The 22,470-nt window shown below is 34.6% G+C and overlaps 1 protein-coding gene across 1 annotated transcript; it reads right to left on the bottom strand.

Moving 5' to 3' along the window:
- Positions 1–13,833: 13,833 nt before the first annotated feature.
- Positions 13,834–22,137, bottom strand: LOC146750840 (uncharacterized). Its single transcript, XM_085492705.1, has 8 exons — positions 22,025–22,137; positions 20,899–20,976; positions 18,837–18,878; positions 18,434–18,475; positions 18,299–18,340; positions 16,077–16,139; positions 15,078–15,137; positions 13,834–13,996 (listed from the first exon to the last, which is right to left on the bottom strand). Exons 1-8 carry the CDS (start codon positions 22,119–22,121, stop codon positions 13,896–13,898), a joined length of 525 nt encoding a protein of 174 aa, XP_085348831.1. The 5' UTR covers positions 22,122–22,137; the 3' UTR covers positions 13,834–13,895.
- Positions 22,138–22,470: the final 333 nt, after the last annotated feature.

Genomic DNA, 22,470 nt, shown 5'->3' on the forward strand with positions numbered 1-22,470 from the left:
GTTATAACTGAAAGGATATGAAAATGGTAGACATAAGTTGTGTAACATAGGAAATTATGATTTGAACAAGTGTTACTTGACTGCAGTATTTTAAGATGTAAACAGAATGACAGATATGTTAATGACAATCCCGAGAAGTGTAAGAACGAGCAACTTTTTGACTACATTGACACATTTAAAATTATTATTACCATTTAGTGAATCATTGATACGAGCTGAAAAACTGTCGTCATCTGAAATGAAATAAAAGAGACATTGAAAACAAAACAGAAAACAATTTTCGAAGCATTTACTTAACATCCCATTATTGGCGTGGAGCAATTACACTTTATGCATATTGTGCACGTATAACGGTATATAACCGAAGATTCTACTGAGAATTGACAATCATATAAGTATACATGTATACACATTGCTTTTTAACAGGTATATTGAAACATGTAGAGTCACTGTTATTCTAAGCAGTGGCGCACACATCTTTTACGCGAAATCGACAATACTCTAGACCGTTACTAGTAGAAAATGATCATTCAGATAGTGCACGACTAGACGAATGAATACCAATAAGGCCGTTGAGTGACAATCTTCGTTCTCTCGCTCTCAAGGATAGATATCTTGCCAAACTCAACGTCTACGTCTACGCCTCTGCCATCCAACGTTTCAATCAGTTTGTAACATTTGGCGGCAGTTCGGAGAAAGTGGCTTAGTGAATCCCTGAACACGAACAAGAAATGTTGCTAAGAAAATACTTGATGTAAAGGTTCCATATCTAGTCACAGGGAATTCATGAACTAAACTACACGTCTGGTCTGTATGGGAAAGTGGTGTCTCTCTTTGGTATTACAGCAAAAGAAATGCGTTAAATGTTGGCGTTGATTTCACCATGTCCAGTTAGCACAAGAACCATTCGACGTGAAAGTATACTTCACTGTATTTGGTCGAGACAGCGTTGTACCAGAATAGATTTACTTTGACAAACCTAATGTACACACAAACGTAGATTGGGGCATTCAACACTACATTTTCTCTATAAACAAACCCTCTCTCTTATATAAAACCTATTTGTCTCGATTTTGCAAGTGGCAAATGATGTATTAATGAAAATGAAGTGTATTCTTACCAGCAGAATCTATAGACCATGAAGAGTCACACAATGATCCACCTACAAAAAATGAATACAATTAGTTAAACGTAAAATAACTCAATTATGCAAGATCGGTAGATTTCTTTCTATATAGCTTGTCTGTGGCAATGCGCATATTGTATTAGTTTTCGGTTGACATCCATAGTTATATCTCAAGAAGCATTAAAACGATTTTGATGTAACTTGGTAAGAATGTTACTAATGATTGGCTGCTGCAATTCATTGTTTTATTTTACATTTTAAAAAAAATTTAGCATTTTTTATGTATTTTTTATTGTTTTTTTTTTAAATTTGTTTCTGCCCAATTGCATGAATACAACTAATATGAATCGGTGGGGGACTAATTTGCATAATGATGCGCATGCGTATTCTATTTTTTTATGACCAGCAATTTATGATGGTGTCAGTCATTTTGTTATTTCCAGTGTGTTGTACAAAAACGATTGAACAAATGCATAACCTCAATGACTGTGAAACGAATTACTGTGCAAAGCTAGTTTACATTAACGTGTGGTGTACAATTACATTCAAGCCACGGAACATTGAACCCTGTGTGAGCCCAGTCAAGAAAAAAATTCGTTGTACTTGTGAATCCTGATTTATCACCGTATTATTGAACGCGAGAACAAATATGGTGACCTCCAGCATCAATGTAGTTGTATCAAGTCGCTGCCGCAAGGAGATATTTCCTTTGTATCGCTTACCAACATTGTATTGTACTTCTTTCCTTTATTTTCCTTTAAACATTTGGAAACTTTCATGGTGCACTTTCACCCCACCCTCGCCAAACTACGAAGCTATCAAGTCGATTAGTAGGTGTAGGATGTCTATGTGTGTTGATGACTACTGCGTTGTATAAAGGCTTCTCGTACTAGAGGGTGTACATTCCCAGTAAAAATATCTATATACACAGAGCTGACAAAATTCGCCTACATGTGTGAATATATGTTGGGATTTGGAGAAAAAAACTCGTAAAACATACCGAATTTACCGTGACAGCTGTGATCAATTTTGGTGCCGATTGTTGGTGGGCTGATCAACATGTCGGATTATTTCTGAGAACGTTCTTCGTGTGGAAAATCACAAAATCATTAGCACTAAGTAGGCTGGTTTACCTTTTTTGTGTCAGAGTACCCTGTACAAATGAAATGAACCGACATGCGATGATTACCAAAACAATTTGACAATCGGTGTCTCATTTGTTCACCGCCCCCTCAACACGGTGATTTGTTATGACGGTGATTTGTTATGAGGGGTATTTTTTCCCGGCCCTTTTCGTCGGAAATTACGAATTCATTGGCTCTAATATATCCTAGTTTACGTTAGTTGTTTCATCCGAGAATTCTGTACAATGATTTTACCAAAGGAAACAATTGGTGTCTGGCTTTGTTATATTTACACTATTGCAACACCTTATGTGGGCACACAGCGTGGGCCTAGTGTTTCACAATTTGTTTCATTGAATATTACACGGAACGATATCCCTCAAATCTTCAGGCACATTTATTGTTCGAGTTACTGTTCCTATTAAGTTAAGCCATGGAGCAAAAAAGAAAATATGGTTAAGCTGAATACCATGCTTCATGTGGAATGTATAGACCGTGATGTCGGCATTAACTACTGCTGGATGCACAGTGGAAACCACTTGGGCAACGCCACGCTGACCGGCGTCTCCTGCCTGGTAAAAAAACATGCAAGACGGGGTGCAGGGTTTTAAGCCGTCGTAGATGTTTTCAAAAAGAAAATTAGCGAATAGGTTTTGTTTCGAGCCACTTAAAATGTCCTGTGTGTATTTTTGGTTGGTACTCATCGCGTGCGACGTGCCCCAGATAGTGTCAATTTATACGCAGTAACAAATGAGACGCGTTAGGGATTACTTTGAATTTTATGTACCGAGAAGTCTGCCGTAAATTATTAATATTTGTTATGGTACTGAGCTGTACGATGGTTGTAATTTTATCATGTCGATTTTCGGGATATACGAACCAATCGAAGGGACTCTAGAGATTGTGATGCCTTCCTTATTAATATACGTAATAAAATAAATAAATATAATAGTTATTGACACACAAATTGATATTAAGATAGTGGTTTGAATTTTAGGTTTTTAGATTGTGATTTTTTGTCAGAAATTTGCATAGTTGTTCTTGCTACTTTAAATTTTCCTTGTTAACTAAATTTCTAAAATATATTTAAATTCCCTATAAGTTTATTTTGGGCATCTATTTGTTTACTATTTTCGTTGCATTTCATTTTCTCCAATGTTTTATGAATTATTTCAGTTTTCTTTTTAATGTTTCAATTTTGTGTAGACTTTTTATGCATATTTTGAAGTAGGCCTATTGTAGGTATATGATGTATATGTGTGTAGATGACTACTGGTGGATTCTTATTTAATAGATTATTCTTAATTTGTTTATCATTTTTAAATATTCCCGAATTATGATCCCTATTCCCTCAGTACAAGGGAGTTCTTTCTAAGCTTCATTTGATTTTATATGTGGTAATTTAATTGTTTACTATACATCAGTTATTTCAACTTATACAATATTTTTATTGGAGATTATGTATCAATTTGGACACATAGTTGTGGTAAATCTGCCCCAGCTAATGGTACGCAATGTCTAAGATGGTTGTTTTCAGACATGATTGAGTATTTTGAAATACGCTTGTCAATTTCAAGGACGTGAACAGACTGTTCAGATGTGTGTGGATATTGTTGTAAATATGTTCATAAACTAGAGAAGGTGAACGTAGAAATAAATTGCAACAAATACTGTACCTGAACTGCTAATAAAAAACATTCCGTATTTGGTCGAGACAGCGTTGTACCAGAATAGATTTACTTTGACAAACCTAATGTACACACAAACGTAGATTGGGGCATTCAACTCTGAATTTTCTCTATAAACAAACCCTCTCTCTTATATAAAACCTATTTGTCTCGATTTTGCAAGTGGCAAATGATGTACACATATCGTCATTTAGTCATTCATTCATTTTTCTTAATGAAAATGAAGTGTATTCTTACCAGTAGCATTTATGAACCATGAAGATGATGATGGATAAGAAGAGTCACACAATGATGCACCTACAAAAAATGAATACAATGAGTTAAACGTAAAATAACATAATCATGCAAGATTATTGACCACACTCACTAAATGCCTTCAAGAGAATGGACTGTCCCACAAAATATTTAGATTTTGAGTCAGTTTCGACATTTTTTTGGGTTATTCTTTCTTCTTCTTCTTCTGTCTTTTTTCGTCAAGCCGTCTTGAGAATGAATACTGTAACTTAGCTTACAAGACTTTCAAATTTTTTATTGACCAATTGGGTCGGTAGATTTCTTGGATTGAAGTTAAAAAGGGAGTTGCCATTTTGAACCATTTCTGAGATTTAGGCATCCTGATGTGTTTGTTGCAGCTTTATTGAATATTAGATACCTATTTCAGGAATAAAAACTGAAAAACCACTGAACATATTGAAGTTGGTTCAGCATTTATATGTAAAGAACATTGAAGTTTGTGCATTTTCTTTGATGCCCCAATTACCATGCATATAGCTCTCAACTGAACTCCTCCAGAAAGTAACACAAATTAAGTTAGTCGCGTGATTTTCCCGTCATCTTTGATTTTCGACAAAAATTACTAAAATTTAGAACATTCTTTAACTGATCAATTTGCTATTTTGCGTGTAAAGTATTTTCTCAGAAAATAACATATACCATTGAGTACATATTGTGGCATATTCAGCCTTCAAACCTCAGAGAACTTTTTTTTATCTTATATGTTGTAATTTAATTGTTTACTATACATCAGTTATTTCAACTTATACAATATTTTTATTGGAGATTATGTATCAATTTCGACACATAGTTGTGGTAAATCTGCCCCAGCTAATGGTACGCAATGTCTAAGATGGTTGTTTTCAGACATGATTGAGTATTTTGAAATACGCTTGTCAATTTCAAGGACGTTAACAGACTGTTTAGATGTGTATGGACATTGTTGTAAATATGATCATAAACTAGAGAAGGTAACGTAGAAATAAATTGCAACAAATACTGTACCTGAACTGCTAATAAACAAGCATTCCGTGTCTCTCACAGACGCGCCTTGTAACGTCAGAATCACCATAACGCTTCTCTGTAAGACGGTCAAAACCATTTGAGCAAATCAAGTTAGTTACTGTGTAGAAATAAATATGACATTTGGAAATTTATTAAAACAAGAACAAACAAATGTATATTGCAGCTATCGATGCGTCATTGTACATCGACTGGTTTTACCTACCTTTACAAACAAATCAGTGCAGTTGCCGGCAATAATATGTCAAGCCTTGGACTAATACTCGTTGTGAGATCGCTAGCCGTCACACACCCCCATTTAACACCATATGTTTGTTATACAGACGCCACTTTTTAAAGAAATCGACATCCCCATTAGGTAGCTAATAATGAATGGTCAAAAACCATATGTACCATTTTTATTCGTCACGAGATCAGAATAACTACATATGTGGATGTGTGTATCATAATAAACATGTATGCATTTTCATTTGATCTGTATTTACAAGTTCCATTTATTCCGCGGTAACTCGCCTCTCATTGTTTAAAGAGGAAGGGAGTAACGCTGGAGAATAAAGATTAGTAGAAGTGAAGGCCTTAAAGAACTATGTTATCCATTACATTATTCATAGTCATATACTATGTTTATCCATTTAATTGAATTAGTTAGTGAAAAAATATTAAAATAAATAAATAAATAAATAAATAAATAAATAAATAAATAAATAAATAAATAAATAAATAAATAAATAAATAAATAAATAAATAAATAAAATTAGGTACTAGGATAACCAAACTAGTGTAGCCTTGTCTGGTTGAATAATGTTTAAAACGACATGTCATGGTGTAGTACTGCTACGAATAATTCTGTACAAATGAACAAACTGCAATTGTGAACGGTAACAACAACGTTATTGCACAGGCCGCTGTTGAAATGGTTTTTAAATGAGATAAAATGTATTTTCTTTTTACCTGCTATGGGCAGAACATGGCAAAATTTGCAATGTGACTTTTTCTGTAAGGATGTTTGTCAAGAATGTTTATCACGAATGGCTCCAACCAATGAAGATTCACCTACTTTGTCAACTTTATCTTTGTGAATTGTTATACAGCCCACCAAATTCAATTTGTCTTTTTCTGTCTGTCTCTGAAAAATACATTATTTGTTTTGTACTTATTAATAGTGAGATTGTATATCATCATTATATAAGTGAATACTTCATGAAAAATAATGTTTTTGTTATTTGAATACGGAAATGGTTAAAGGGCGGCAGTCGTCGCGCCGCGTCCTGTTCGATATGGGACTCATAGCGCCGTATACAACGCGTGTAGAATACATTGTTTATTTACATTAATTTCGAACACGCGCTGCGCGACGACCACCGCGCTTTAATATGTATGTGATAAATAACCAATAGTGTCAATAGTTTTCACACCTGTTGAATCAAATTCAACCATAGCGAGAGTTATTTACATAAGTTTAAGTGCATATTTTTCATTTCATGCTTTAAGTCATAGAAGCATTCACTCATAACAATAGTGTAAATCTTGTTAAGCAGTTTTTCTTACATTTACATCAGTGATTTGCCTAAGAGTGAAGATAACTGATGAAGTGCCCTCATGTTTTGCTATTTAATTGATGAGAGTAAAGACATCGAATGCAATGTTTAACACCATGCAATGTAATGTACTCGCTTTATACAAGTCGCATGGGCTTATATGGCAATATTTACTACCGCCGCATATGAACATTACATAATTAATATTCCAGTACGGATATTTATTATTTAACTACAAGTCGATAATATATTATGCATGTATTTTTTTGTCTTCTTGTCCTCAATGTTGATGTAACATACTGTAAAACTTTTTTTTAGCTAGTATGTTACTTAAGCTAATTAAACTATTAATCAATGAGACGGTCTATGAGAACGCATTATTTAAGATTTTATAGATTTAACAGTTTTTCTGTTATTGTATTATATTGTATTATATAACATGGCTGATAGGTTAGTTGTTGGTCTTGTTGGTTTGCTCCCCAGTTTGTACATAATGTATTGCGTACACTAGTAATCATACATTTTCCTAACGCGGTATATGAACCAGTGTCGCCCGCGAATGCCATATTTATTACTCCCCGTTCAGACGCCGTCCGAAAACGGGAAATTATGTATTGACCTCTTTGTGTGAGTGCGTGTGTGCGTGCATGCGGATTTGAAATGACTGACTGGTGGCCATTGTTGTTTTAGTGAATTGCACTTCTAAAACCATATCTCATGTCATGCATGGCTTGTTTCAATATATTTTTAGGACAAGCTGTATGGAATGCAACATCACTGCACTGTAGACTGGATATAATCAATTATTATATAAATGATAATGAATATATTTATTTGATAATCGTATTATAAGTTGTTTTATTTGTTAGCTTTTGATTTGTTTTTGTTTTTATCATACAATTAATTAACTTCAATATCCAGGAAATAATTTGATTCCCCTTAGTGGGTTAAAATGAAGTGCGAACACTGAAACATTATGCCACATGAACAATTTGACACCATATAGGTATACTTAGTGCCAGGTCAGAATAGCCCCAACGCACAACTGTTCAAATTGAATCCAGACTTTGCTGCACAAGTTCTTCAGCCACTACTTACAGCCAGATGGAACGAGAAACAGCTACCAGAAAGCTGGACAGTAGGAGTTACACTAAACAATTGTAACCACTGGAGAAGAGTCGATCTACCGTTAATTCCAAGTAAGATCCTAGCTATTGTTAGTGTGATCGGAGAGTCGTCAAATGGACTGCAGAAAAAATTTTCAGTCGTCAAATAGGCTGCAGAAACATTTGTGGGAGAATAGCGAGAACTGGTTTTGTCAAGTTTATGAAGCAGGCGTGTGAGCGGGAGATAAGTTCGCAACGATCTACTCTTCATCGCCACCGTTGTGAGGGATCGCATCTGTGAGGACATTCTCAATGCCACAAGATTACTGCGAGGGAGCTTGAAACCAGATTTAATCGTGTTATTCGCGCAAACTACGGTGTAGACAATCATGTTATTCACATGTACACGCATGACTGTGATTTTTTGTATATTTGAATCTTTGCACTTGGAAGGGCGTTTCTTGTTTGGCTTATTGTAAAATCAATAATTTTGTGTATTTTCACATTAAGTGTCGTGTGTCTGCGCGATGTTCGTGTAATAAGTAGTAGTCTCTATTAGGGTTAGGGCTTTTAATGTTAATATATTCATGTGTAGTTTAATCGAGTTGGGCGTTGTACTAAAATGCATGTAGAATTTTATCGATTTGTTGTACTTTAACATGTTAACATGTTGATTTGTTTATCGAGCAAAATTTTCTCATTCCATATAATTATTGTTGTGTTTACGCTGCTGTATGCAAGTTATTTGCTTTATAGCGTTCATAATAGAGAAAATAACAACATTATGGGTATTCTCTAGTTAACTATGACAAACTCCATAATCCATTCAACATAAAACTCTACAATTTATAACACACATAATGCAAAGTACATACCTTCACTTATAATTCTGTGTTCTGTATATTACAATGCAATGCAAAATGTTACAGTTTTAGACTGTATTTTATTTCTGTCACAAGTTGCATTTGCACGTATCTCCTTAGTACGAGCTGAGAGGTCAAAAACGTTGACTACAGGTGAAATCTGATCTGATTTTAAGACCTAGTCTAGATACTTAGCACGGGCTAAGTTTGCACAAATTTCCAAAACTCTATTATATTGAATGTCCATTTAGAAGATTTACAATTAATCATCGAACCATTTTCGACGTGACAATGAACGCAAGAACACTAATTTAGTGGCATTGCTCTCATGGTATTTCAGCAAGTGCTACTAATGCCACAAATTGTTGTAAGCAATTTCAGTCCGAGTTACTTTCCAGATTCCATCGGTTAGATTCATTGATTTTTAGATTGTTCTATATCTCGTCATTTATATTGTCATAATAGAGTTTTGTATGATTGGGAGATGAACAATAAGAACACGTATGAGTATAAATACTTGTTTCTCGCCGTTTTTGACTAAATATGGCAAAATATTCCCCAAAATGATCACCGTAAAATATTCAAATTATAAATATATATACATTTACATAGAAATGCATTATTTATTTTATATATATGAATAAAACTTGGTAAAAGGGGGACTCTGAGAGTAAAGCAAAATCCTTTTTTGTGAAGTGTTAACATAGCGACATCACATTCGCACATTCGATTCACACGCCGTTGCACTTTTGTTTAGAATCAATGACTTGCAAGTTTAGGGTGGAGATTATAGACATATATTACATTTGATAAATAGATTGTTCGCTTTAATTAGTAGTGGAAACTTTGCAAGGCTTTAACCCTGAGACACATCCCTGGTAATCATGTGATCAGCGGTTGGCTGATCGCATGCTTACTCCACCACACTATATAGACTTGACTTAAGTTTGTAACCTTTTGTAAGAGAGAGGGAGAGAAGGAGGGAAATGGGTGATCCCATTTACATAATAATTAGCCACTTGTCAGCTATTTCAGTGATATTTCAGGAACCATGCAATAGATTTCATACTTGTAACATAGATACGCTAGAATAATTTGCAGACCTGGATAACTGCTGAGTTGACAGCCAGTGTAGATTATGTTATTCCTGCATTAAAAATGTATACATTTACTTCATGCCCTTCTCCTTTCGCAAAATTTGTTTACTTCATGCCTCCTTCCTCAGCATATGGGAGTTTTAAACTTTTTAATTGCTATTTTTGACCAAAAATACATGACAAACGATTTTTCAATTTACAGATAAATATCGTGACATTGCCTGTGTTCGAATGACTATCAGTGGATAATAATTTCACCAAGTTTGTAAATAAAAATAAAATTGCTAAAACTGGGGGGGGGGGGTATTGTGAACGTTGCATTCCGACGTTTATTGATCTGTATAGAAACCCTCTCACTGTAATCGAAACATATCAATCAGTTGTAATTTGGAAGATCCAGCACCCAACATAACACTCCCACAGTCCTTTGCACATAACCCCGGAGTAAAATTCATGCCCATAAAATCAAATTAGCAGGTAATATATAACAATATTGGAAGAGGTGCTCTTGCATTGACCAATCACATGAAAGCTCATGAAAACCAACGAAATATTTGCTGTTGTACTTAACAAAAGAGCTTCGCATTAAACACAAAGGAACGTTTGTAGGTTTAATTTATTATTATTTATAGGATTATGATTCATCATAAACTAAAACAAATCTACTAAAACACTTTATTTCATGATTTACTCATCCATGATAAATCATAGACCAATGTATTCATCAATTTATATTATCAAACAACAATACAAGATGTTCACGTCAATATAGTATCTTTATCTTCAGGTGTGTCACCTGCATAATGCAGGTGAATACATCGAGAAGTCAACCTAACTTTAAAGCATGTGCTCTAAGTGGATTATAGGCACATGTACATTAAAAACAAACTGGTAGGCATTTACGGTGAATTGAGTTTAGTCAAAACACGGTCATATTCAGTGTTAATGCGTTGATATGTTTTACAAGAATACTCAATGTTTGCGCACATATGCATGTCATATGCGCCATACCTATTTCCATCAAGCTATCATCTCAAAAGCGACTTATGCAACTACGTGTGAGTAGGTTACCATCTGTCGCACCCATTAGTTCAATAGGATCACATTGCATATCTGTCAAGCTTACCTCAAGTCAAAAATAAGACTTGTTTGATTTGTAAAACATGTATTGATGGTTTCTTGTTTCCTTGTTATTGTGGAATTGGGTTTCTTTAACATAAACATTTAATAATGCAGTTGATATGGCTTAATACCAAGCCACTCGATTATCAATACTGATGCACCATTTCTTTGTGTCCTGAGTTTTCAGCGTATAGCAATTGAAATTAATTATGATAAGTTTCATATAGTATGACTCATAACAAATAACGGCTAATAAAGATAAATATGACTAACTATACATAGCTATTATTAATTTGAATGAGTGACAGTAATTAACATGCATAATAATAATTTACACTTCTAACTGTGATTGAAACTTCTAATCTAACATTTTGTAAAGAATGAAATTTGACAAAATCAAAATGCACTGCGTGTTAGTTCCGTAATTGCATGTATGTTGTATCTGTTTCATCTACTTTTGTCATTGGTGCTGTCCATTGGACAATGCTTTTCAAAAATATTCAATTTCATATTTAGAGCATATTTCGAAAGGTACGAATGTTTGTTTATGTGTGTCCTTACATTCCTATTACTGCATGTCTCTCCTCCAACCCCAGCCCATTTATGCGACTCAAACGACATTCATGCACCAGAAGGGTTCCTTCAATGTCAATATAAAAAGCTTCATATTCATAGCTTATCATGTCCTCGCAAATCATGAGTTGGTGAAATACAAAGTTTGACAACCTCTGACAAAGTTTTCCACAGTACTTTCACAAATACAGATTTCAGCACGCTTCTGTAATTACGTAAATATGATAACCAATTTGTTGTAGATGTAATATTAGTCAAATTCTGTCCTTGCTCCTTGCCATCTCCACAGAAATATTTCATCAAATAAATAACGATTAGCCATAAATCATAATCGGAGACAATTATTGAGATGCTGTCTCCATAATTCAAATAAACTACTGACAAGTATATCAAAGACATATTGTTCGTTGTGTAGTTCATTATCTTGCAAAACCAATGTATTATGATTGGAATCTGGTAACAGTTCCGATAGCAAAGTAACATGTTCAAATGTATAGTAACAACCTAATGAGAAATTTCGGGCCAAATTTAAGATTATATGTCATGCTTTAATGTTATGCGTTAATGCCATTATGTTACCGAATAATTTTCTTAAATGTTCCAGATAATGGTTAAAAAATATATTTTCACACTTATTGCAATTGTGCAATTAAATCCTGAATTTTGGCTAAAGTAGCATGAACAAATTCATAAATGATTATTAGGTTATGAATCCTAATATTGTTAAAACATTCAAAAGAATGACATATCATTGTGTGAGTTCCCAGAGCGACAATAGTTTTTAAATAATGATACATATACATTTAAATTTGGCTCAAACTACCTTAATTACCCTAACAATTACCCTATCTTTGCCAGAAATAGACAATAGAATCTGGTCAAGTAGAGATTTCTCGTCTACCCCATTGCAGTGAGTATAATTACATGCACAATTATTCAAGACAACGGATGATGTCATAGACTTGAAAGGTCTATTGTTTAGTCTAATTGAGAGTGTATTGTTATGTTAAGTAGTTCACAGCTTGGGGTTGAAAACAATAGTAAGTGAGGTAATCTTTTGTTTCAATTGTTCTGTGCCCACTTGTATTTGTCAGCTGATCATACGAAGCCATGTAATAAATGGTTGTGGTTACCAGAGAACAATATACCCTTAGGTACACTCTTAAGATGGCATTGAAGACAGTCACATGTTATATACTTAATACAAAAATATGTGGACAGACTAAATATCATTGTAATCGTCAACGGCGATTGGTATGCAAATTTGTCTGACGCATTACAAAACAAAAGTCTAGACTGTCGTGGAATAATACACAACTCACGGACAGACAGTGTGATGAAACCTTTTTTATAAATATTTTGATCTTGTGGTCTGACCTTCAGCATCAAAAGCAGTATGGCGATAGTGGTTCACGTTCGAAAAGTGGGATAATTTTTAACATGAAGTAACGGACATAAAATAAATCTTGATTCAGGTTACTTCCTGTTGTTAATTGGAATAAAACAGTTATATTTGCTAACAGCATCTGTGTACATCTGTGTAAAAAATGTATGAATTTTAACTCTAATTTGGGCAGCGAATACTGCGTCTACAACTGCGTCAGCTGCGTCGCCGTGTTCATTGAACCAGAGAGTATCCAGAACGAAGCAAACAAACTTGAACAGTTAACTGTGTTACTGCATTTTCCTATTTTTAAAAAATAGAGTCTGGCACACAATTACATCCATTGGTAATACACTGGGCCAGTGTAAGATTTATCATCAGGTTTTACGGCAAGTTGGGCATTTATTGATGGAGTTTTAATGGAAACATCTATAACATATCGAAAGCTTGGAACGTCACCTGTCTATTACGAAGCACACAAAAGTGGAAAAATGAATATATAATAATATAATATAAACTCAAAATTAAATTTTGATTTAATGTATGTTTATGCAATGCAATCTCTATGGCACATCCTGTGATGTTTATTCGACTGGGGAACACTGGCCAGGGCGGAAGTCGGCCATCTTGTCCACTCATTTCTGGCGATGGGTGGTGATGTTATATTATATTATGTTGTAAATTGTGGCCGAATTGTTGACGACAATAGTCATAAGAGAATACCATTGATTACATTTAGTATGCAACATATACTACTTTATTATTGGTCACACAATTCGATGTGTTCCATGTTTTACCTACAGTACAAAGTTCAAAACGACAGACACTATAGTGCTATCAAATACATTCATACACAGTAAATAAATGTGTTCAATGATATTCATTTCCTTAGAAAGGTACACAACCATTTATGAGGATCAATTAGTTCGGTCAGAAGCAAATATTCATAAATAGTATAATTAGTATAGTATTATAGTATTATTCATATTTCATTATTTGGATGACATACTGCATTACGACTACCAATATGACGTATGTGACGTTGACATTATGTATATAGACTGCATATGACATTACATCTGTTGAAAAAAACGAGAATTATGTTGTAGTTACTGTAATTAAATTGTTAGAAAAATAAGATATGTAACACATTACGACAATTTCGTAAAGGAATATCTACAAAATACAATGGACATATATTTAACAATATACTAGTACATGGAAACGAATGCATTTACGCACATACATAGGTAGTACAATATATAATAGTAGTACATTTTGATTATTTCAGGTAACTCAAGAATGACATAATCATCTGACAATGAACTTGATAGTTCAGTATTGCATATAACCTGTGACAAAATACACTAAGAATAATATGCAAATGTAAATGAAAAGTGGAGAATGACAGATAATAAAACAAAGTAAATGTTTTCTGAACACAATTTAAATCAATGCAACAACAGGAAACAGAATCACTTCGTGATAATTTGTTAAATAAAAACGTGGCCGGGAAAATTTGACATACCAGTATCACTATCTATATTTCATGCGAGCAAGAACCTATCAAATCGACCACCTTTACCACCAATCATTTGATATAAGAATGGGATATATGAATTTAATTTAAATTAAATGTACTTGGTTTTACGTTTTTAGTTATATCTCTCTATGAAGACCCAATAGATTAATAATTGAATACAGTGACAATCACAATTTTCATGGCAATTTAATGATAATGTTTTCTACTTACATATGTTTACATATGTATTAATAGCAAACACGATATATGGTAATTATCATGGCCATCAATGAAATAACATTTGAATTTTGCAGTGTATAGTTATTTTATAATTCTCAAACGGACTGACATAAAAAGTAACAACTGTTGTGTTTTTTGAAAATTTCTTGTTTAACTATGCACAGCGATGCAGCTGTTAAGATTAAGCTATAGAATAATGGCGGGACAAGATACCTGACTATACTTTATGTATACCATGTGGTCCATATCTTTCTCTTAGTGATTTGACTATTTAGTGTTGTATATGCTATTTTTGTGAATTGTTTTTGCTTCCATGATATATTAATATGTTTTGATGTGGCACTGATAATGTAAAAGACAAATAGCGATATATAGGTAATGATGGAATTCATTTATACCAGTGTCAGTAGAATCACGAAGAACATCGTTTGCACTGTCGGCTTCGCTGTTATTATAACCTGAAAATAAAAACTTTATAATGTCTAACCTGTGTAAGTAATCACAAGTCATGCATCAAACAAAAAAAGTGTTTACAATGTTCTTTGATGGCATTACAAATTGCAACGTACGATTGAGTGTTTGTGGATTTCTATTAATACATTTGCTAATGAAAACCCAACTCTGCCTTCAAGTAGTAGGCCAAGGTTGAGCATTTATAGTAGTCTACACTAGTTGTGTGTGTCGGCGGGGTATTAGCACTGTGATTCTGATAAACTTTAAAATTATGACAGTGATGGATAAGTGACAAAAAGAACATTCGTACCACTGTTCTTGACAATGCTACTAGAAGCGATATCAATACCAGTATCCTTTGATAATTGTAACTTAATACAAATCTTGCAATGTGTAATCTGTGTTAGTACTCCTACAAATCGTAACCAGTGGTACCAATATCAACTATCAACGGATTTTTTAACTGTATCACATCCCACTAACAACCGGTAGTTTATGGGGGGAACATAGTATTGTTATCAATGACATCATGTACGTTTCACTTACCAACATTATAAACATATATTACATGATACTAAGAATATTAATATATTGTGTACTAATTGTATTCACTAGTTGCAACTTTGCAAGCCTTTAACCGTGAGACACGTCCCTGGTAATAACATGATCGTGCGAACGACTGCAGCGATAATGATCGGCTGGTCGCATGTTTTCGCATGTTTACTCTTCGAGTTTGTGATAGGTTATGGAATATTTGTAAGCAGACGGTTTGGTTGTATTCCCTTGGGTCGAAGTGTTATCAGCCAAGCAATAAAAACACAAATAAAGCGATCACAAGAGTATCCACACGATCCAACCTAACTGCTCTTATATATGTAGAGGATTGTCAATGACTACATTACAAAATACGAGCACATGGAGAAAGATTTTAAATATATATTTACCTGTATATATGTCACTGCTATCAGAAACCACCTCATCTACATTGATATATGTATTATTGTCACCTAAACACAAGTATAGTACAGTAAATAAATACATTGACATGGCGGTGCAACCATCCACATTACATGACAGTACAACACAATACAGTACAGTAATAGTACATAAATCACCAGATGATGTAGTGAAGTATTTCTAGTTATAGTTGTGCAGGAGAGATATTTTCATGTGACAGTGTTAATACGAAGTTTAAGAACTTTTACATTTGACGCCGTCGTTTATTGCGCTGTTGTTGTAAATCACCAGGTTCCCAACAGTTCTATGTAAAACTGCGGAAGATGATGTAGTGAAGTATTTATATGTATAGTTGTGCAGGAGAGATATTTTCATGTGAGAATTCATTAGCTGTGAAATAATGCGTGTTGGCAACCATCAGATGGTAATATGTTTTCATTTGCCCATGGTCAAGTATACAACTCCAGCTAATACCCAATACATTGCCATAAACAAATCAACCGAAAAAACTGAAATGTTCATACTGTACTCTTGGGTGGATAATATAGATAAACCTGTTAATAAGTTGGGCTTACAACAAGGTGCCATGAGTGACGATGGCAAGTGTGCACCCACGATGGGATATGCTGGAACCAAATTGAGACCACTATCGATCCAACCTGTGACGTGTTGGACAAGTTTTGAATATATGAACCAGTCAGAAAGTTTAGTAACGTCTTGGTTAGGAGATAATAAATATTTCGTAAAAAGTGCTTCATCATGTCTGCATCAAAACAGAATGTCCTATTCAGTATTGGATCATAGACATTGCAAAGGTGGACTGGATTATCATTTATTTTGACATGTGTGTACAGTGGGTAATGTATCATAATGAGACATAACATCTACGTTTGAGTTTGGACGGAAAGGAATTGAAACACTAGCATGATTTGTGCTGTTACGTGTAAAAATGCTTTGCCATACATGCTGACACATGTTTTCATCGGAACACAGTAAGTGGGTTTCTTACGTATAGAGATCACAGGAATAGTTACACATCATATTAAAAAAAATACCAAAAGCACCTTCACACCTATATACAATTAGATTAATGCAGTGAAACAGACAAATTTAAAATATTACTGTTCATCAGATGTATCTCACTCTCTAGAAATATAAGGAAACACGTGATTATCCATACTAGACCAATATAGTCAGCCCTAGACCTGTACAATTTATCTACAATGTCTACATAATACATATTATTATCTGTCACCGTAACGCCATAAGTTGCAGCGTGCCGTAATGTTGCGGTATTTTACAGGGTATTTTCATCCTACCATATTAGGAAATGCGAATTTCAAATATGAAACGATTACGCCCGTAAGCGGCCTCTAATAGTAAAAACAAACATGGCTGCCACCAGGTTTTGACCGGACTCACACAAAGAAGTTTGATTCTGTTCTAAACTTTTTAGATTTCGGCATTCCCCTGATGTATAGTAATAAGGTTATTACGAGGATATCTCAAAGTATGCACGAAGGCAGTACGCTGTTGCATCGACCTCCGCCTTGCGTCGATCGATATTTTCGCTGTACTGTCTTCGTGTGGTTTTTTAGATATCATCGTAATAACCTCTTAATCTTACTATAATAATAGGACAAAAATATATATCCCTAATATGCATATATTAGGTATCAGATCATTTTAACACGAAACTACCTCTTGCTTGAAATATTAAAGTATAGTTTGTGCTGTATGAAAATAGATGAGTATAAACAATGTAAAAGCAAATGAAAATTTGTATAATTAATACATCAGTGTGTATTATCATAAAATGATGACTTAATTGCAGAATTGAATTATACATTGAAATACCTTCCGTGTATATCACATTATTATTTTTTTTAGAAAATGAAAATATTGCAGATCAGGTCCAGGTGAAAAAACTGTGGCACTGTGACAATTGTATTTGTAGATGAAGTGCATGTCATGAATGACTAAGTATTAGTGCAAAGTGTGAATGAGGGTTATTTTTACTTGACTACAGGTATTATGGGGTTTAATAAGAATGACAATGCATCAACATTTAACAAAAGACCGGCAATACAAGAAATCAAATAGTCGAGCATTGGAGCATCACTACATAGTTGGAGAAAAGTAGAACCCACCCCATACATCACTGATCACCTTTTTGACTACATCGACACGTATTTAAAATTATTATTACCATTTGGTGGGTCAGTGGTATAAGTTGAAACACTGTCGTAATCTGAAATAAAAAAGACATTGAGAACTGAATAATGTTTATATATTAACGAGTAACGTTTTGACTACATCGACACATATTAAAAATTATTATCACCATTTGGTGGGTCAGTGGCATTAGTTGAAACACTGTCGGAATCTGAAATAAAATAAAAAGACATTGAGAACTGAATAATGTGTATATATTATGGGTCTCATATAAACAAAGATGGCGAATTTGGCTGTTGCGCAGATCAACGAGTACAAACTGAGACGTTACCAAGCTTCAATTAGGTATTTTGTAGGTGATTGGAATGTATGGAAGGAGTCGTCGGCGGTAATTAGTTCAAGTCGCGTCCAGGTCAAACCTCATACTTGTGATTTCCATTAGAAGAGCACATTGGATTGTGGGAAAATCAATCTTTATTAACACAAATGTCGCGCATGCGCGGCGCGACGACTACCGCCCTTTAACGAGTAACGTTTTGACTACATCGACACGTATTTAAAATTAGTATTACCATTTTGTGGGTTAGTGATATTAGCTGAAACACTGTCGTAACCTGAAATAAAAAAAAAAGATTTGAGAACAGAAAACATTTTTCAATTTTCGAAGCGTATAGTGAACATTCCAGTAGCTGGTAAGAGCAATTACAATGTTAGCATATTGTGCACCAATAACGGTATATAACTGAAGACCCTACGGAGGATTGACACTCACATAATTATAAACATAGTGCTGTTTGAAAAGTATAAACAATTAGGGTCAATGATATTCCAAGCAACAGTGATATATTGTCATAGAATTACAACCCTTGTTATGGCTTTAGATCATAGCTAATATTACCAGCAAGGTATGTTGACACACAACTTTACAAGAGACGGGGCGTTGATCCAAGCGAATGTCTTGTCAATTCTAGAGTTCTCTGTGTCATGGAATGTTGGTACTTTGAATTAGCACATAGAGACCACTTCGTTGAATTATTTCGACTCCATACTAAAGTTCCACCATGGTGCACGTTTGTTCACCAAATACAACGTTTTCTAATCCGTTCTACTGTGTTTCAAACATTCAAAGTCAGCGTGAACTACACTTATCACATGGTATAAAGTGTGGTATACAGTTGGTTTAAACAGTGAACAAAGAACAGTCTGAATTTGTGCGAGTTCAGATATACTAATCACAAACTGGTGATGAACATTTGAATCTCTTCCAAACCTGATGTAGTCAGTTTTCAAATACCATGAATTCCACAAATATAATCTCTCGGTCAGTATAACGACTTCACCATTTCCGACCTATATTCGATTTTGCTGAATTATTCAAGCATGTTGTCACTTCGTTAATGTATGTTACTGACTAAAAGTTTTTTAAAGTAACCCATCGAACGAAAGTGAAATTTATCAGTGCACTCGAACAGGAACATATTCCACGATGCAAAAACATATCGGTCGATTCAATTAATAAATAAATAGTAGTTCTGACGCATTTTACTATGACTGGTATGTGTTTATAATATATACAAATATTTATATATGACGTTATGTAATAGTTTAATGCATAATACCAACTTAAAGATTAGGTACATTGTAACTTTAAATTGCGAATCATTGCTAGCACAGTGGCAGGTCTCGAGTTCAAATCCTAATTGGGCTTCATCCAAAATGGGGTCGGACCCTTTTCTGGGTGAGTATTTTTGATACTCAGTGGGGAGTTCAAAACCACTGACCGATATTCCGATTGAAAACTTGACATACAACCGGCGCCACTCAGGTATTGAATTTCGAAACCAGCTACATGCAAGAAAGTTGCGCCAAGCAAAGAAACAATCAATCAGTGGCGTACACAATATTTACGCGACATCGACAATACTCTAGACCGTTACTAGTAGAAAGTGTATTGACACTCTACATTCAGTGAGTGTACGACTAGAAGAATGTACTAGTATATCAATATCTAATAAGGTCATCCAAAGTTTTGAACCGCGTTTAATCAGTTTGTAACATTTGGTGGCAGTTGGTGCTAATAAATTACTTGATGTAAAGATTCCATATCTAGACACAGGGAGTTCATGAACTAAACTGCACGCCTGGTCCGTATGGGAAAGTGGGGTCTCTCTATGGTATTCCAGCAAGAGAAATGCGTTCAATATTGACGTTGATTTCACCAGGTCCATTTAGCACAAGAACCATTCGACGTGAAATTAAAATTTTGATGTATACTGCCAATCGAACATTCGCAGGCAGGACGTGAGGCATTCGGCTCAGAATTTCCTCCATAAACGAACCTTCTCTCTTGTATAAAACGTTTAGTCCGCCTGTCCAGGTTTGATTTTTGAGGGACGCATACTGTACTCTTGTACTGCACTGAACTTGAGGCGTGGCGTCTTTATTTGTTATCAGTTACGGCGTTCCATTTGACAATACGCTGCCTGGGAAATCAATGCGTGTGTAACAGTTCCCGTTATTTAGTGAATGGACTGGCAGGTGTTTCTCTCGATTTTGCAAATGGCAAACGATGTAAACATATCGTCATTTAATCATTCATTAATTTTTCGTCATGAAAATGAAGTGTATTCTTACCAGAACAATCTAAGGGCAAAGAAGACGAAATTGACGATGACGAGGATGAAATAGAAGAAAGGTCACACAGTGATACCTCTGCAAAAAATGAATAAAATGTCACGTTCAAATTAAATAGCCTAATCTTGCAAGATTGACTGGACTCATTGAATACTTTCAAGAGAATGGCACAGATATATCTGACGGTCGAGGCATTCTGATGTTTTTGTTGTAGCTTTATTGAGATATTAGCTACATATTTCACGAATCAAAACTTAGCTTATGTTTCCGACATGTTTTTCCATGCTTAAAAATGTGTCGGGAATAGACAGACACAATGTCTGTTACCACGTTACGTAACATGCAAGGTTATTTACATTGCTTGATTGCCTCCCGGACCAACTACGGGTTGGACCAACTACTGTTTTAGTGTCCATTAGCGGCACCATTTCACGTTTACAGTAATGACTTTGACATCTGTTTTTATTGTATTTAAGTGTGTAGTATCTGAAATAAAGTTAGTTGTTCACTAGCCTCAGAAACGTAAATATCGTCTTGACTGACTTCTCTACTATCACCCACAAAATGTTCTCCTTTAGAACTTACGGAACATATTGAAGTTGTTTGTAATATCTATATGTAAAGCACATTAAAGTTTGTGAATTTCGCCGCCTTTTCGACAAAAATGACAAAAATATAGAACAATTGTTCAGCCTTCAAATATAGACCCTTAAAAGCTGCTCAATTATAGATAGTTTAGAATTTGTGTGATAACAGTATTAGCTTTGTGGAATAAACAGTTCTCTCCACGGCCCGTGGTCTCGGACTGGCCTTCCCATTCAGAGAAGTCCTCGTACCGGGTCTTATCTTATACGTACCAATATCATTGTTAACTGTACATGTAATTGCAATTAATGCAATTGAAAATTATGCATTGTTTTGACACATGGTTGGGGTAAATCTGTCCCTGCTAATGATACGCCATGTCTGACATGTTTTTTTAAATAGATGATTGAGTATTTTGAAATACGCTTGTCAATTTCAAGGACGTTAACAGACAGTTCAGATGTGTATGGACATTGCTGTAAATACGATCGTAAACTAGAGAAGGTAAACATGGAAATAAAAAATGCAACGAGTACTGTACCTGAACTGCTCATAAAAAAGCAATCCGCGTCTCTCACAAACACGCTCTGAAACGTCAGAATCAACATAACGCTTCTATGTAATACGGTAAAAGCCATTCAAGCAAATCCAGTTAGTTACTGTATAGAAATAAATATGGAATTTTGTAAAGTGGAATTATTTTTTTTAAATGTATATTGGAACTATTAATTTCCTCATTGTACATCACATCAACCATACATGGCATCTGGTAATTTGCAATAAACATTTGTTTATTGAATGACTGGTTTTACCTACTACCTTTAGAAACAAATCAGTGCTGTTGCCGGCAATAATATGTTAAGTCTGAGACTAATACTCGTTGTGAGATCGCAAGCCGACACTAACTCTTATTTATTATACAGGCGCCACTTTTCGAAGACAGGTGACACCCTCAAGCGTAATTGCACTTTACGTTAGGTAACAAAT

This window comes from Saccoglossus kowalevskii, chromosome 1, assembly GCF_978046115.1.
Source record: "Saccoglossus kowalevskii chromosome 1, keSacKowa6.1, whole genome shotgun sequence".
Lineage (NCBI taxonomy): Eukaryota > Metazoa > Hemichordata > Enteropneusta > Harrimaniidae > Saccoglossus > Saccoglossus kowalevskii.